This window comes from Dermacentor variabilis, chromosome 5 (genome assembly GCF_050947875.1).
Source record: "Dermacentor variabilis isolate Ectoservices chromosome 5, ASM5094787v1, whole genome shotgun sequence".
Lineage (NCBI taxonomy): Eukaryota > Metazoa > Arthropoda > Arachnida > Ixodida > Ixodidae > Dermacentor > Dermacentor variabilis.
Window position 1 is genome coordinate 4,003,219 of NC_134572.1, and position 18,872 is coordinate 4,022,090.

The 18,872-nt window shown below is 51.6% G+C and overlaps 1 protein-coding gene and 1 non-coding gene across 2 annotated transcripts in view; both read left to right on the forward strand.

Annotated features, from left to right (window-relative positions):
• Nucleotides 1–18,872, forward strand: part of LOC142582179 (alpha-(1,6)-fucosyltransferase-like) — a 241,443-nt gene that overhangs the window by 203,180 nt on the left and 19,391 nt on the right. Inside the window, exon 2 of the mRNA XM_075691577.1 lies at nt 11,995–12,331. Within this exon, the coding sequence (XP_075547692.1) occupies nt 12,269–12,331 (63 nt within the window). The 5' untranslated portion in view covers nt 11,995–12,268. The remainder of the gene's footprint in view (nt 1–11,994; nt 12,332–18,872) is intronic.
• TRNAS-GGA (transfer RNA serine (anticodon GGA)) lies at nt 18,272–18,346 on the forward strand. The gene has a single exon. It is a non-coding gene; the product is annotated as a tRNA-Ser (tRNA).

Genomic DNA, 18,872 nt, shown 5'->3' on the forward strand with positions numbered 1-18,872 from the left:
GTCACTACAACGTGACATCTCGTGGAGCTGCTTGTGCGTTCATGTACCGAACGCTCCCGCAAAGCCGCGATCCAAGCCCGAAGCCCGAGGACAAAACCAACATCGCCCAAGACCAGCGTGCTAGCCGCCGACTGCAAGGACTGCCCCCAGAGCACGGACTTCTACCTGAGACGAGCAGGAAGATTGCCACCAAGTCCACGCCAATAGCAGCCCCAGCGTCCCCCGTCGTGCTGCAGCAGCCCAGGGAGCCCCCGACGTTCCGCGGTTCAACATTAGAGGACCCGGAAACCTGGCTCGAGACGTATGAGAGGGTCGCTGCATTTAACAGCTGGAACAGCGGCGACAAACGGCGACATGTCTTCTTCGCATTGGAAGACGCTGCCAGGACGTGGTTCGAGAACAGAGAAGCCACCTTAACGACCTGGGACCTTTTCCGAAGCGGCTTCGTGCAGACATTCACAAGCGTCGTACGCAGAGAACGAGCCCAAGCACTACTAGAAAGCCAAGTGCAGCTGCCTAATGAGACCACCGCGATTTTTACAGAAGAAATGAGCCGCCTATTCCGTCACGCCGACCCAGATATGCCCGAGGAGAAGAAAGTCCGCCTTCTCATGCGTGGTGTGAAGGAAGAACTTTTCGGCACAATGATACGAAGCCCACCGAAGACCGCAGAAGAGTTCCTTCGCGAGGCCACTAGCATCGAGAAGACACTCGAGATGCGAAACCGGCAATTCGACCACCGCACCAGCTCTAAAAACTATGCCGGAGTTCAATCACTGGCCTCCGACGACCTGCGCGAGGCTATCAGGGCAGTCGTACGAGAGGAGCTTCAGAAGATCTTCCCGGCGTCGTAGCCTCAAGTCGCCTCGATCGCTGACATCGTCAAAGATGAGGTTCAGCGGTAGCTTGGAGTTCCGAAGATGCAACCTCAATTACCGCAACCCCAGCCAGAAGCGATGACCTACGCCGCCGTCGCACGCCGTCAAGGTCCTCCTCCGCGACCGCTCCAGGGCCCTGTAACGCCGCAATTCCGTCGTCCGCCGCTGCCGCTGCCGCCGCCAGCACGCCCACCCGTCGCCCAGCGCACCTACGCGAGGAAGATAAACATTTGGCGAGCCCCTGACCACCGCCCGCTCTGCTATCACTGCGGAGAAGCCGGCCATGTGTATCGCCGATGCCCATATCGCGACTTGGGACTGACAGGGTTCGCCGTCAACGCGCCGCGTCCACAGCTTGGAGAGCGCCCACGTGACATCGCCGACTACCTCGCCGCTACTCAATGGAGCTCTCGACGACCGTCGCGTTCGCCATCACCAGGCCGCTACCTGTCGCCGCAGCGCCGACCATACACTGGCCCAGCCCGGGGCCGGTCAGCGAGCCCATATCCGGAAAACTAAAAGCAGCAACCGATGGAGGTGCGGTTGCTGTCCGTCGAACTGACGAAGATCCTCCGCCGCCGACGAAGACGCCGAAGAAACTACCTCGACGACATAACGACACGCCGCCGTCCCGACGAAGTCTGGAAGCAAAGAATACGACGACGAAAGACGACCTGACGACGCGACGTTCCAGCTTCAGTTCAACACGACACAGCCGTGATCCGACGCTAACTGCAACGCCAGACAAAGAACCACGGACCTCGACGTGCTTCTCGACGGCCACGCAGTTGCCGCCTTAGTGGACACAGGGGCCGATTACTCCGTAATGAGTGGACACATCGCCGCCCAGTTGAAGAAGATTAAGACTGCATGGGAGGGCCCTCAAATTCGGATCGCTGGAGGGCACCTCATCACGCCGACTGGAATCTCCACGGCAAGAATAACCATTCATGACAGGACTTACCCTGCCACCTTCGTTATCCTCCAACAATGTTCACGAGACGTCATTCTCGGCATGGACTTCCTGAACCATCACGGCGTGATCATCGACCTGAAGTCGAAGTCAATAACGCTGTCGGAAGATAAAGCGATGCCGCCGGAGAGCCCTCGTTGTCACCACACCTTGAGTGTGCTCGAAGATCAAATGAGCATCCCGCCTCGCTCCAGCATTGTTATTTCGGTCGGCACCGAAACACCCGCTGACGTTGAAGGCGTCATCGAAGGCGACCAACGTCTACTCCTAGACCGTGAAATTTGCGTCGCAAGAGGGATCGCTCAACTGCATGGAGGGAAAACTGAAGTGTTGCTGACAAACTTCACCCAGGAGTTCAAGCAGATCAACAAGGGCACGACGATCGCGTACATCGAGGAAATTCTGGAAACCCGTAATCCGTTTGTCCTCTCGGATTCCGCCGCATCTACCCCGACGACGATGGTTCCCGAACCAGGCTACGACATTAATCCAAGTCTCCCCGTGATTAAGCAACAGCAGCTCAGAAGTCTGCTCCGACGATACAAAGGCTGCTTTTCGACGTCATCGAGGATTCGACAAACATCAGTTGCCAAGCATCGCATAAACACCGAGGAGTGCGCTCGACCACTCCGCCAGAGGCCTTACCGAGTTTCGCCGCGAGAACGTGCAGCTATAAGAGAACAAGTCGACGAAATGCTGCGCAACGACATCATCCAGCCGTCGAAAAGCCCGTGGGCATCGCCTGTTGTCCTGGTAAAGAAAAAGGACGGAACCCTACTATTCTGCGTCGATTATCGTCGTCTGAACAAGATCGCGAAAAAGGACGTATACCCCCTCCCACCAATAGACGACGCATTGGATCGGCTCTGCAACGCTAAATACTTCTCGTCGATGGACCTCAAGTCTGGCTATTGGCAAACAGAAGTCGACGAAAGAGATCGCGAAAAGACGGCCTTCATCACCCCAGACGGCCTCTACGAGTTCAATGCTATGCCATTCGGACTGTGCTCGGCGCCTGCAACGTTCCAGTGCGTCATGGACACGGTGTTAGCAGGATTGAAGTGGCAGACCTGTCTCGTTTACTTGGATGACGTCGTCGTCTTCGCCGAAAATTTCGACGATCACCTCAAGCGGCTTGCGACAGTACTAGAGGCCATCAAGTCGTCAGGGCTTACTCTGAAGCCGGAAAAATGTCGCTTTGCTTACGATGAGCTTCTGTTCCTAGGCCATGTAATCAGCAAATCTGGTGTCCGTCCAGACCCGCAAAAGACAGCTGCAATAGCACAGTTCCCGCAACCCATCAACAAGAAGGCCGTGCGTAGCTTTCTTGGCATGTGTGCCTACTACAGGCGCTTTGTCAAGGACTTTTCACGCATCGCCGAGCCGTTGACACGTCTTACTAAATGTGATATTGAGTTCAAGTGGGAAACGCCGCAGTCCGACGCATTTGAAGAACTCAAACGACGCATGCAGTCGCCGCCGGTACTTGCGCACTTCGACGAGTACGCCGATACAGAAATCCATACTGACGCCAGTAGTCTAGGCCTCGGTGCCGTTCTAGTCCAGAGGAGAAACGGAGTCGAACAGGTGATAGCTTACGCTAGCCGGTCGCTCTCAAAAGCGGAAGGCAACTATTCTACGACCGAAAAGGAATGCCTCGCCATCGTTTGGGCTACAGCTAAATTTCGCCCTTATCTTTATGGCAAGCCATTCAACGTCGTCAGTGACCATCACGCGTTGTGTTGGCTAGCGAATATAAAGGATCCTTCAGGACGACTGCCGCGGTGGAGCCTCAGACTACAAGAATACGACATCACTGTAACCTACAAGTACGGACGAAAACACTCCCATGCCGATTGCATATCACGCGCCCCCATTGACCCGCCGCCACAAGACGACGAGAATGACGACGCCTTCCTTGGAATGATAAGCGCGGAAGACTTCGCCGAACAGCAACGGGCAGACCGGGAGCTAAAAGGCCTCGTCGAATATTTGGAAGGGCACACCGACGTTGTCCCCAGGGCATTTAAGCGCGGATTATCTTCCTTCACGCTTCAAAACAGCCTACTGGTGAAGAAGAACTTCTCACCAGTACGCGCCAACTACCTTCTTGTTGTCCCGTCAGGACTTCGTCCAGAAGTATTGCACGCCCTACATGACGATCCGACCGCTGGACACCTCGGATTTTCCCGGACACTATCGAGGATACAAGAAAAGTATTATTGGCCGCGCCTGACCGCCGACGTCGCCTGTTATGTCAGAACATGCCGAGACTGTCAGCGACGCAAGACACCGCCGACAAGGCCAGCCGGATTACTACAGCCAATCAAGCCTCCTTGCCGACCATTCCAGCAGATCGGGATGGACTTGCTGGGACCCTTTCCGACGTCAATAACCGGAAATAAGTGGATCGTCGTGGCGACGGACTACCTCACCCGCTTCGCTGAAACAAAAGCACTGCCGAAAGGTAGCGCAGCCGAAGTGGCGAAATTCCTTGTCGAAAACATCCTGCTGCGACCCAGAAGTCTTCATCACCGACAGAGGAATGGCCTTTACAGCGGAGCTCACCCAAGCCATTCTGAAATACAGTCAGACAAGGCACAGGAGGACAACGGCCTACCACCCGCAGACGAATGGTCTTACGGAGCGGCTGAATAAGACCCTCGCCGACATGCTAGCGATGTACGGCGACGTCGAACACAAGACCTGGGATGCCGTCCTGGCGTACGTAACATTCGCTTACAACACGGCGGTGCAAGAAACAACGCAGATCACGCCGTTCAAGCTGGTCTACGGCAGGAACCCGACGACGACGCTCGACGCCATGCTGCCGCACGTCACTGACGAGGAGAACCTTGACGTCGCTACGTACCTCCAGCACGCCGAAGAAGCCCGACAGCTCGCCCGCCTGCGGATCAAGAACCAGCAGAGGACCGACAGCCGACACTACAACCTCCGACGACGCTTCGTCGAGTACCAGTCCGGCGATCGTGTTTGGGTATGGACCCCGATACGCCGACGAGGACTCAGTGAGAAACTACTGCGACACTATTTCGGGCCCTACAAGGTCATCCGACGTATTGGCGCACTGGACTATGAGGTCGTGCCAGACGGCATTTCGCATTCACAACGGCGCCGCGCACGATCTGAAGTGGTCCACGTGGTGCGCCTTTAACCCTTTTATGGACGCTGACGAACTTCCTTTTTTTGTTTTCTTTGCTACGAGTGCTTCTTTTTTTATTACTTTCGTTTGTTTGCAGCATCGGGTCGATGCTATTTAAGAGGGGGGTAATGACACGTGTACTTATCTCTATCGGGCGACCACGTTTGGCCGCCTAACAAATGTTATCGCGCAGCGCAGGACGCGCTTGCATGTAAAAGAAGTTTCTGGAATGTTATCGATGGTTCCGTCCACTGTCTTTCCCCGCAACTTGTGTAATCTGATTGCATGTATGCGCGACGCGAATAGTGTAGAACTTTGTGGAAGACACGCGGGTCCCATCGGTTAATCTGGAACATTCGACGACTGATCTATAAAAGCCGACGCGCTTGACCCGCTGATCAAATTTCCGACGCTCGCCGACCGTGTTCGCCGCTATCGTTGTGCTATAAGTGTAGCCTGTTTTTGTGGGCACAGGTTCGCCCAATAAAAGCTAGTTTTGTATTCCACCGTATTGCTGCTTTCTTCACCGTCACTACCACGTGACAGTATCAACAGTGGCCACTGTTTGGACGTTCGACAGACGGTCAAATTTCAGAACTATCCGTCGCATCTTCAGCGTTTCAAATATGCGACAGTGCTGCATTACTTCGGACACGGAGTTCAGGTTCTCTTTGCCAATCAGGAAATTGTACACGTCTTCGGCTGTCCCCTTAAGAACATGTCCAACATTGTCCTCGTCAGGCATCTTGGGATTCACTATCTTGCACAACTTCAAAAATTGTTCTATATATGTGGCGCATGTCTCCCCTGGAAGCTGTGCCCTCTGAGTCAATCTCTGCTCCGCTCGCTTTTTTTTTCGCGTTAGAATCGCCCAAGCACCTCTGCACTTCCTTGCAAAACGATCCCAAGTTGTGAACACGTCCTCGTGGTTTTCATAGCACATGAGAGCGGTGTTAGCGAAAAGACCACATGACTGAGCTGCGCTGCCGTGTCCCAGCCATTGCTTCTGCTCATGAAACCGCTTTTAGTTCCTGAGCCACTCATCAGTAGTCTGGACTTGGGACATCATTTCAATCGGCGAAGGAGGAAGTCCGGTAAGGCGGCGGCTGCGGCGAAGTCCAGGGAGTAGAGCTTCCGTCGTTGGGTTCGTCTTCGTCTTACCCCGCACCATCCACGAATCTGTTACTGTCTCCCGAAAGGTTCAAGGGGCTGCTTTAATGATCGCCAAGGCACAAATAGCAGTGGAAATCGTAGAAGCAACGTCGTCCTCCACTTTTTCCACTCTCGCTTCCCGCCAATTTTTCCTTCAGTGCCCCTTTTTAACAATAGCAAATCTCTATAAAGATGTTCTTCGCGACATAGTGATCAAAGAAACTGTAAAAAAGCAAACGATCAGAAAAGCAATTGAAAAATAAACCTCACGCATGAAGCCCCATAAACAAAGTCCAGAAAGTTAATTCGCAGAAACCACCAATTCTGGCAGGAATTGGCAGCAATGTACCAGGTAACCTGCAATAAGGCTTGTAATATCAAATGGAAGCTATCCATAAAAAAAAGTTGCCTGTAGTTTAGTTCTGGTTAACCCTAGTTGAATTGCGAAAGCAAGAGCTGCATGGCTACGCTTGTGGTGTTAGCATGTGGTTACGTTCTTCCTCCGCTTCGTCGGCACGTCGTCTATGCAGCGTCTCATTCCGAAGCTCTGAGCTTGAGGATCTTCTTCGGTTGCCGCAGAGTGCAAGCGAGCTCGTTTAGCTGCATCGGCGAGCCGCCGTGTCTCGAGTCTTCTTGCACGTTCTTCCTCCGTTTCCTCGGCACGTCGTCTACGCAGCGTCTGTTTCCGACACTCTGAGCTTGAGGATCGTCTTCGGTTGCCGCAGAGTGCAAGCGAGCTCGTTTAGCTGCATCGGCGAGCCGCCGAGTATCGGGTCTTCTTGCACGTTCTTCCTCCGTTTCCTCGGCACGTCGTCCACGCAGCGTCTCATTTCGACGCTCTGAGCTTGAGGGTTCTTCTTCGGTTGTCGCAGAGTGCAAGCGAGCTCGTTTAGCTGCATCGGCGAGCCGCAGCGTCTCGAGTCTTCTTGTACGTTCTTCCTCCGTTTCCTTGGCACGTCGTCTACGCAGCATCTCATTCCCATGCTCTGAGCTTGAGGGTTCTTCGGTTGCCGCAGAGTGCAAGCGAGCTCGTTTAGCTGCATCGGCGAGCCGCCGGGTCTCGAGTCTTCTTGCACGTTCTTCCTCCGTTTCCTCGGCACGTCGTCTACGCAGCGTCTCATTCCGACACTCTGAGCTTGAGGATCGTCTTCGGTTGCCGCAGAGTGCAAGCGAGCTCGTTCAGCTGCATCGGCGAGCCGCCGAGTCTCGGGTCTTCTTGCACGTGCTTCCTCTGTTTCCTCTACACGTCGTATACGCAGCGTCTCATTTCGACGCTCTGAGCTTGAAGGTTCTTCTTCGGTTGCCGCAGAGTGCAAGCGAGCTCGTTTAACTACATCGGCGAGCCGCCGGGTCTCGAGTCTTCTTGCACGTTCTTCCTCCGTTTCCTCGGCACGTCGTCTACGCAGCGTCTCATTCCGACGCTCTCGAGAACTCAAAGCGGTCTCTTCGACAGTTGAAGAGTCACTCCGGGACGTGGCACGACTTCTAGCCGCACCTTCGTTACGACGCTTCGTCTCTTTTCTCATTGTCTGATTGTCTCTTCCTCGCTTGGTTCTGTCGTTGTTGCGTCTCTTTCATGCTCTCCATAACGACTAAATACGCTGAGGCGAAGCGCATATATATATATATATATATATATATATATATATATATATATATATATATATATATATATATATACACTCACCCCGCGAGGCGACTCCTCTTCTCCTCTACCCCAGCGGAGCACATCTGGTGGAGCGCGCGGCGACAGCAGCGGCGTCGACGGCGGCGTCATCTGTTGGAGCGCGGCTGCGGCGGTGCTAGCAATGGCGGCTCAAGGTCGTTCGTCGGCCACGGCATATGGCATACGGCTGCCTGCATGCGGCATACGGCGCGACGAGCCGAAATGGCTCGCTGGCTATGGCGCATATTGCGTTGGCACATAATGGGCACATATGGCTATGGCACATATTGGCATTGTAGATATGTGCTATGGCACATGTCCACAACGGGAGATTGGCCGAGAAGCGGGCGGTACGTGTTAGCCAACGCGCATTATCTCTTTCAGAGGATCGTCCCGTGCAGGTGTATATGATGATTGTGATTTCCATGCTATGGTACATATTCACAACGGGGGATTGGCCGAGAGTCGGGCGGTACGTGTCGTGCCAACGCGCATTATCTCTTTCAGAGGATCGTCCCGTGCAGGTGTATATAATGATTATGATTTCCATGCTATGCGCACATACCCACAACGCGGCATTGGCCGAGAATCGGGCGGTACGTATTGTTCAAACGCACATTATCACTTTCAGAGGATCGTCCCGTGAAGGTAATCATGTGGGGGGAAGTGTCTAGCGCTCGTGCTATCGCTGTAATGTTGTAGAGTTCCAGTCAGTTCAGTGGTTCTGTCGGTGCGTCGTCTGGGTTGGACAGCTCTTCCAATGGCGCCCGGTTAGCGCGCTCTCGGGCTTACGCATTAACGCGCTCATTACCATGGAGAGAGGCGTGTCCAGGTGTCGAGACTATAGGCACCCTGCGTAACGCTGTGGGGTGAAATGATGTAAGGATTCGTCGTGTGTAGGGTGTCACCCTCCCTTGTGCGAAAATCCTGCAGGGGGTTTGTGAATAAAGTGACCACTGTGATGGGTCCATCCGATGCCGGTATGGTTGAAGCGTGTACGATGGCTAGGGCGATAGCAGCCTCTTCCACCGTACCACTGACCACATTGTTGAGCGTGGCCGAAGCCCTCAGAATGTCTGTACTATCTAGTACGACTAGACATAGGACACGTCTCTGTGGCTAGCGGGCCACGTCGGTGTACAGGACCGGTGTGTGTTCCATTACGCCAGTGCCATACGAACCAACCACGCAGGCGACCCCCGGGGCTCGGTTATTTCACCAACCCTGTTTAATATAGCTATTCACCAGCTACCTAAGCGCCTTGCCGACATACCGGGCCTGAAACATGCGGTGTACGCCGATGACGTCAGCGTGTGGACGCATCAAGGATGCATCGGGGAGCAGCAGGACGTCTTACAACGAGCTCTCGACATTATTCACGCCTATGCCACGGAAACGGGTTTACACACTGCCCCAGACCAAACAGAGTTTGTCGTCATTCATGGTGGCAAGTCTACCTTTGGAAAGCAGGAAGAAAAGCAGTCTTTTAAACTGTCCATCGGTGACCAACCCATCACACGGAAATCTACTATCCGAATACTCGGTATGCACCTAGACGAGAATTGCACAGCGAACACTTGGTTCCAACGCGTTACGAAGACCAGCAAACAAATCCTGCGCGCTTTACGCAGAATTTCTACCCGCACCCGTGGAGTAAACGAACGTGAAATGCGGCAGTTCGCTCAAGCTTTCCTTGTCTCCCGTATCATGAACGGGCTGCCGTATCATCCAGTCAACCGCATACAAATGCACGCGCTCGACCGGTTACTTAACGAAGCCAAACGCATTGTAACTGGACTCCCAAGGTACACAAGCCTCGAAGCGCTTAAAAGTTGTAACAAGCTCAAGAACCTGTCCGAGCTCGTAGACATGCACCTCTATACACAAGAGACGAGGCTTCGCGCCACAAATGTCGGGCGACACACACTCATGCTCCTCGGGTATGACGTCCACAAAATGCCCATTTTGGCCAACAACACGCCGCCATGGGAAATCACGGCTCTCACCGATGGCAGGCCACTTCCTCTCAATATGGACGCTACTCAGCGAATGCGGCGCCTTGCATATGCCAAGAGGCATGCTAAGGCTACGAGTTCACTCTCCTTGACTGAACGCATCGTATACACGGACGCTGCGTTGCCTGCAGACGACGCTAGTAACACCTGTTACGCCACTACGTGGTACGACCAGACAAACGAAAATCAGAACCGCCGCCATTATATATCAGCAGAAGCAAGGTCCAGCACCCGCGCTGAGCTAATGGCCATCCTAGATTATTTGGAGTGGGCCCTCACAATTAACTTCGTCTCAAACTGACCCTGTTCACCATCATGTGTACACAGACTCCCAGGCTGCCCATCGGGCACGTGCTAATGTTATTTACACAGATCCCGTACTGCAGAAGATCCGGCACCAGGCACACCTGCTCCGCGAATGCGGTCACGATGTTACCATCCACTGGGTCCCTGCGCACTGCGGCATCCCCGGAAACGAGAAGGCTCATAGACTGGCGCGCGCTCATCTCTCTACTGCGCTAGCCAAAGCCTCCGATACTCCTTATCCTCTCCTAGCTACCACACCTGAGGTTGCAGACCCGATGGCAGACAAGCATGCGACCAAACAACGACGTGCCGCCTACCTCGCAGCCGTGGGCAATCCACTCTCTATACCGTCGCTTCCACCGAAGGTATTCGCACGGCGAGAGTCAGTCTGGCTTCGGAGAATTCAGACAAGCACCCTCCTTACTCCTCACTTGTTGAACTGTTTCCACAGGGGTGGCACACCACCACCCGTAAGTGGATTCTGTTCCATGTGCACATGTCGCGCTGATCTCAACCACCTTTGTTGGGAGTGCCCCCTCTACATCTCACCAAGGCTTCGTGCCCTGGCCACCATACAGCGGGGACCCTGGCCTTCTTCTCTTCGGACTTGGGCTTGCCCGGATACCACGTTTCCGGACCATGCCATCGAGCTCTGGCGAGCACTGCTGTTGTTCCTCCAGGACGCTGCTGTACCACCCGTCGTTGATCGGCGCCGCGACAGCCACAAGCGTCATGCGGCCCCCACTTAGCTGCCTCCAGGACGTTCGTTAATAAAACAGAGGCAGCCTTCCCCTTCCGCTTTTGCAATAACACCCCTCCCCTTTCCATCGCAGCGTCTTCGGCGCATTTTAATGTGGAATAAACGTGGTTTCATTCATTCGATGTGTCATCGCCAAAGTGACTAGCCAGGGCTTGTGCTCTTGCCTTTCTTCGACCTTTATGACCGTCAGGATGCCGTCACGTGGCGACAGCTTCAAACTAATTCATTTCCCTGCCTCTTTTATCTTCACCTCTTGCATCCCACACATTATCCCTCACTGTCCCTAGCGTGACGCTGAGCCCACAGTATATCATTGCACCTGAGAGTGCCCACACCCTCCGGGTTACTCCCCTATTCCTTCACCTTCACCTTCCTCCTGGGAGACTGCGCCGCAAGAGCAACGATGGCTGATCTGGCGGGCACGCGGAGTGGCGCGAGCCAATGGGGCACTGAACTCCACCCTACGAGGAAGCCAACCCATCTAAGTACAAATAAATGTTTCCTCTCTCTCTCTCTCTCTCTCTCCCGTTAAGGTGTATATGATGATTGCGATTTCCATACTATGGCGCATACCCACAACGAAGGATTAGCCAAGAGCGGGTGGTACATATCGTGCTAACTCTAACCATAGCTCTTTGGTATGACCGCCGCATGTTGATGATGATTGCGAGATCCATGGTATGACGTATACTCACAAAGGGGGTCGGCAAGGAAGCGACCGTTACATTCAAAGTAAGAATAAAGACTGCATGTCACTATAATAATTGTCACATTGCGCAACACGTATGCGCGAGAGCACACGCGCCGCTTGCCTTTACGCCAAAGACGCGGGAATGAAATTGGCGAAATTGTAGCATTTCATTAACCGCTCCGTGAAAGGTTCGCTTCACATAGATTCCAAAAGGTGCGTTGTATCTGCATAATTGTTTCTACGTTGGTAACAACAAGAACGACTCGTCCTACTGCGCCAAAGTAGCTTTATATGATCGCATCCCAAAGTATAGTCTCAATAAAGATTCAATGAGGGTTATGAATGCACTACCAAGAGTATTGCACAGTTCCTTAATTAATTCGTGCCCAGGTCTCGCCTGCGGCGCCTAGCGGAGCCGACGACCAGCCCTCAGGACCTGGTGAGCAGCGTGCGGTTCGCGCCCGGTGGTCGGCTCGTGGGCTTCCGCAGCACAGCGGCCCTCTACAACCACGCGCAGTCCAGCGTGCAGGAGCTGCAGCGCTTCCTGTCCCACCAGCTGCGCCTGGTGGCGGCCCGAGTGCCCCAAGCGCTGCGCCGCCGTATTGCCGCCCTGTCACTGGCTGCCAAGGAGAGGCTGCGCCACCTCGCAGCCGAAGTGAAAACCATGGCGCACGAGACTGGCATCCTGAAGCGAAAGCGCCAAGCGCTGTTTCAGCTCAAGAGCAAGGTGTGCCCCTCGAGATGTGCAACTTAAAGAACATTTGAGAGGCGTCAGTCAAATAGAAAGGCTGATGTCTCCTTGGATTCTTCGGAAAACATTGAGGAAATAGGTCTGAATATGTTGGCGTACTAAAGTTAAAATAACACACCTGCAGACGAAGGCAAAGCTGTTTCCACTAGTAACAGCAGACTTTTGGTACCATATAAACAAATATCCTCGTTTTTGCGCTTCCGCGTAAAAAACGGGGAGCTTTCAAATCGGCGGTAAAAACCAGCTCTTCAAATCGGCGAATATATGTTTGACGCCGCGAAGCAAGCGAACGAAGAAGGCGCCTGAAGGTGAAAGAAATTGCGTACTGGGGAAAGTACGGAGGAGCGCGAGCGCTCGGCAAAGTAACGCCACCTAGAGGACAGTGTAGATAACGTTCAGCGAAGGGGGGGGGGGGGAGGCAAACGAGCCGAAGTGTCGTGGAGGACGAAGGTATGCAGAAGCACGGCGGATTAACCTCCTCCGGCACTTGTTACAGGTTGTGTTTGCGATGCAGGCGTACCGCGATGACACCGTCCTCGCGCGCCGTCCGCTGTGTGTGCCAGCCAGTGAAAGCGTTCGACGGTGAGCCGACGTAGGAAGCGCCGTCGCGCCCGTGGCACCGGGGGAAAGGAGGGAAGCGTGGCGCTGTAAAGCGACTTAAACTTCGTAAAGTAGCGACACTCTCCTCCTCCGCCTTCACCCTCCTCGTTTCTCCTCTCTTTCACGCTCCCTCCTCGACCGTTCCGCCGCCTACACTGCTCGAGCGTAGCAACAGCGCCAACATGCGCTCCTCTCCACTCCGTAGACGCTTCTCAAGCAAAAATGGCGCTGATGCACGGCGCGAGGGCCCACGTGATGCTATTAGGCCAATAGCGACGCGGCATCGGCTGGAGCGCGTGAGGAGGAGGCGGCATTCTTCAAAGCGGGGCACTGCTTTATGAAGTTTAAGGGGTTTTAGGGCGCTGTATTTCAGCCGCGCACGGGCATAATCTCGAAAGCGATGTGCTTTGGGGGCACAGTCTAGGCGGGTCGACGGCTCGTAGCTTTGCGTGCGCGGTGTTCTCACTCCTCAGTTTGCGCTGAAGAGTCACTGCGCTCGCTGCTGCTGCTGTGATTTGCGACGCCAGCGTTTTCACAGCGAGTGTCAGCGCTCATCGAGTGTCAACTGTTTGTCTGTGCACGCTGACACCGTGCTAGTCAATTTAGTAAGCGAATGTTTACGCGGGGGCGTTCTAGTCCAGCGGCTGCTGTGTATGGCGCGGCCGTGCGAGCCCTGTCTTGAATACGATCTGCGATGCGGACAGTGTAGGCGTCTAGGCGCACCGAGGGCCGATAGCGTTGCGTGCGCTATAGCACCCATACGCTTGCGCGTCACCCGCGCTCACGAAGCGAAACGTCGCTAACTTTTTTTTTTCGCTGATATTATTGGTAGTTTTTACAGTGCTCACATGGTGACTCAGAACGCTGTCCGATTGTCTTTATTTTGGGGGGAAAAGGAGTTGGTACTTTGCCTGCTCGCTTACAGCTGCTTAATTAGCTTCCCGGAATCATTTTGCAAAATAATGTAGAGTTGTTCCTAGGGGGACAATTTAATGCTGCGGGTTCGCGATGGTGAAAGCGAGGTGAAATATCTTGGCGGATTTGAACGTACTGAATCGTGGTAAAGGACAAGCCAATAAGTCGATTTCGTTCTGCTGCTCGCTTTCGCATTTTAAGGTGTCTGGATCGTTCGCCTATACGTCAAGCCGGCGGAAGCTTGTGCGATGTCGTGATCCATATCCACGGTCGTCAGCGCGTGGCTCGCTAACGCCACCATGGCTAACCTTGTACGCATTTTTCAAGAAACACTGCCCAATCCAGGATTCATCAGCACAATGCAAAAATATACAGATAACATTAAACTGGAGAATAAATGCAGTATAAAAAAACGAAAAATGAACTATCAAAATAAAGCATATGTCGGAAGCGCGAAAGCATCACCTAGTTTGTAGGAGTTGTGAAAAAAAGAACCGTTCAAATGCGTAGTAAAATACTGATGAGTACTCATGCATAATATCCCTGATCGCAGCCAGCTGCAAAATCTTTGAACATGTAATCTGCGGGTCCTTGACTGAGTTCCTAGAGGAGACTCATTTCTTATCTGATGAGCAACATGGTTTTACACGCGGTTTATCGACTGTCTCTCAGTTTGTTACTTCTTTTCATGACTTTTTCATCGCAGTTAACGATAGACAGAAAATGAATGCAGTATTTCTGGACTTCGCCAAAGCGTTAGATAAGGTTCCCCAGAATAAACTCATAGAAAAGCTTTACGCAGCCGGAATCTCTTCCAACCTTATTGACCTTATCAGAGCATATCTTGATAATAGATTTATATAAGTTTAGAACGATAACCACTGTTCAGATGCCCTTCCTGTCCCATCTGGTGTCCCTCAGGTATCAGCACTGGGGCCTATTCTGTTTTTAATCTATATTAATGACATAGTGAATGTGGTAGATTCAGACGACTGTGTTCTGTATACAACAGTGAATTCCACGCGGATCAAAATAGGCTAAATAATCTAAGTAAAATATCGAGCTGGTGCTCTGAATGGGGCATGTTTCTTAACCCTGAGAAGTGCTTAGTACTCCGAATATGCAAAAAGAAAACGGTTCTGCAATATCCATACACTATACTTGGAGTGACGCTCAGAGAATCCCCAGCTGTAAAATACCTTGGAGTTGAAATCACTAACAGCTTGAACTGGAATATGCAAATGGACACTACTTGCGCGAGTGCCCTTAAGTCCCTCTGGCGTTTGCGACGTAAACTGCCCAATGCTCCATTTCATGTGAAGATGGTGGCGTATAAGGCTTTGGTGCGGCCTCGTCTTGAGTACGCTTCTTGTTTATGGGATCCATTCACAGAAAAAAACATAGCAAAACTTGAAAGAGCACAAAGGACCGCAGCCCGTTTTATTTGCAATAGATACAGAGGAACAGACAGTGTAACAAAAATGATAAATTTTCTTGGCCTAGAATCACTTCAGGCGAGACGCACCGAGGCCAGAGTTAAATTTTTTGTACTTAATATATAATAATATAGTCAAAATCAATAGTCATGAGTACCCGCCGTGGTTGCTCAGTGGCTATGGTGTTGGGCTGCTGAGCACAAGGTCGCGGGATTGAATCCCGGCTCCGGCAGGTGCATTTCGATGGAGGCGAAAACAGCCGTGTACTGAGATTTAGGTGCACCTCAAAGAGCCCCAGGTGGTCCAAATTTGCGAGGTCCTCCACTACGCTGTGCCTCATAATCAGAAAGTGGTTTCGGCACGTAAAACCCCATAATTTAATTTTAATAGTCATGAGTACATTGCTGATGTTTCCCGTGCAGGTACACGTTATAACAATGGAAAAATGATTCAAGAATATCAAGCTCCATAGTAATATATTTAAATACTCTTTTTTTGTAAACACAATCACCAACTGGAACAAATCGTGGCAGTGTGTAGTGGATAGCCCGAATGTGGAAACGTTTCTTGATAACTTGGGAGTCTCGAGTGTGTGAACTTTGTAATGTGTTCGTACGATATGCATGTGTACAATGTAACATATGTATGACCGTATGCTGTGTGTGTTTGTATGATGCTTTTCCATATTATGGTATTTAATTGTGTATTTTCTGTGCCACCTCCCCCCCTGCTTGGTGGCACGTGACTCCGCAGTAATAATAAATGACTAAATAAAATCGAACTATACAGTGGCAGAAAAAAAAGACAGTACAAGAATGATAAAATGAAATCAATAAATAATAATAAAAGCCATAAGCAGTTGTATGAGCAAAATAGAAAGCGATAGTAGATGGTGCTTGCGATATGGTTGGCATCAGTGAAAGCAGTGGTAAAGAAAAATAAACAGAAGGAAACGAAAAAGAAAGAAAAGCATCTTGGACAGTGCTCTAGTACGAAAGTAGCGAAACAAGATAGTAGTAATAAAGTGACAACTATGCTTACGGTTTAGGGTCGCGTCCGTAAGCCCACGGCGTGTCTTTTGTCTAGAAACATGATTTGGTCTTGCCGGCTCACAACAACTGCGCTTTAACCGACTCCTACAGTGCCTGCATGATCTTACCGCAGAAGCGGTCTTTCTCGGGGTTCCTCGCGCGCGTCGCGTAAACTACTTCATCGTCCTACATGGAGGCACGTGGCCTGCCCGCTTCAGGCCGAACGGATAGCCGTGTATAACCTGTCTCAGAGGTAGTGGACGGTGCTATTGGCTCTCTGCTATCTTTCGTCCCATCTCGGCCGTTATCCTTGTGAGGTCGATATCCAGAGAAGACGGATTATCCTATGGCAGCGCACAGGCGCGGCTTTAGGCAGCACGCACTCTCCGTTCGTCGTAGCTCGCGCCTTGGAACGACTGAAACACACGGATGAACACAAACACACGAACGCGTCAAGATGTTCACTTTCAATAGATGTAAACGCGCGAAATAAACAACGACCTGAGGGCACCCATCCCGCGTTGTAAGTGTCTCTGCGACGCTTAAAAATGCAGACATAGAAACCTTCCGACTTTGCTTTATTCGCGGGAGCTCGTGTTTTAAGTCTATTGAATGGTTCGAATCGAAAAGGACGCCAAGTGTCTTGAGTCTTGCCATTGAGGTGGACTGGCGTCGCTTCAGCTGGCACGCCGAACAAGGGTGCACGAGCTCCCCTTGCTCGTGCACCAACGGTCGAACGCGCAAAATCGCTCTTACAGATATTCCGTGACAACCCGTTAAAGAGACACTAAGCAGAAAAACAATTTGATCTGCACTTGCAAACAACCTGCCTTGAAGAAGAGCGGCCGCACGGGCACGCCATGACGTCATAGATATTGACGGCGTCTGAGATGCCTTTCTTTTTTACCTCGAAGATGTACTACAACAATGCTTGCTAGAACAGGCAGAGACAGAACTTGGCCAGTTTCAGAAACTTTTACTGGATCTCTACTGCACAAATACGAAAAGATGATTGAAATCAGTGCCGTCACATTGACGTTCCGGCCTCGGGATTTCGGCACAAAGCAGCATAAAAATTCAAACTTTGATCAGGCGAAATCAAAGAAAATGGAGTTTTAAAAGAACACTTTATTAGTGGATGGATGTCGGGTGGATGTCCCATTTTCCCTTTATTCATTCCTTCTCTCCACCTTGCAGGTTTCCGCAGAACTACTACGTCAAACTCTTGCCTTTGCTTCGTGTTGTCGACAAATTCGACTTCGCCCTGCCACCTGCTAGCCGCCTGGTTAGCTCAGATGATAGAGCGGCTGCCCCGGAAAGGCGGTGGTCCCGGGTTCGAGTCCCGGACCAGGACGAATTTTTCTTCAACTGTGAGGCTTTTCTTTGGAGGATCCCGTATGGGTTTCCTTTGTAGCAATTGCTACGAACGGGTGGATGTCTGATTTTCCCTTTATTCACTTTAGTAGTATAACTGAGCCAAGATAACATGGGCGCCAACCACATGCACAAAAAAATAATGAATGCGTCGGCAATGTTTCGAAAGCGTCAGTTAAATACAGGCTTCTTAAGTGTTTCATAAAAAGAATGGTAGGCGTTTCTTATCATTGACTTAGGTGTCGGCGTTGGTGTGCTTTCGATTAACTTTAGGCGAACGCAACGCACGAACCCAACTCGGAGGCAACTGTTTTCCGTTAATTAACAGGTTAAATCTCAAGCCACCGTCTTGCGTGTGAGGTCATTAGTGACGTCATTACTTCCGCTGTCTGCTTCCTGGTTTGCCAGGAATTTTTCCAAGGTCGTGCTCACGTGACGGATCTCTAAAGTCTACAATTCCGTGCTTTGGTGTGCGGTAATCAGCGATTTCTAATTAATTCTGAATAAAGGGAAATCAGACATCCACCCGTTCGTAGCAATTGCTACAATTGCTGCTAGCCGCCTGGTTGGCTCAGATGGTAGAGCTGCTGCCCCGGAAAGGCAGTGGTCCCGGGTTCGAGTCCCGGACCAGGACGAAATTTTATTCAACCTTGAGGCTTTCCTTTCGTGAACCCGTATGGGTTTCCTTTGTAGCAATTGCTACGAACGGGTGGATGCCTGATTTCCCTTTATTCATTACTTCTCTCCACCTTGCGGGTTTCCGCAGAACTACTACGTCTAATTAATTGTAATTATTCCAGACACTTCAGGAACTGAAATTGTAACTAAATGTATGTTCTCATATCATATATATAATGAGACCCATGAATTTAGTTCTGTACTACTTTTTTTCTTGTTTCTGATCTGTTTTTAATTTCCTGCCCGGTCGTCTCTGGAGGCAAACCGGCGGTGCTGTTCAAGAGTGGCACTCGATGCTCGTGCCACCAAAGAATAACAAGATGTAGGAGCGTTGTTCACATAAAAGGAAATGAAATCGGGGCATGATTTATGTGCGCGTGAATAGGTCGCGTAGGCCGCGGGCATAAACGGAAGGAAGGCTGCCGTCATTGCGATTCAACGTCCAATTAGGTTTTATTAGTAATGATTCCAGATGAAGACGCG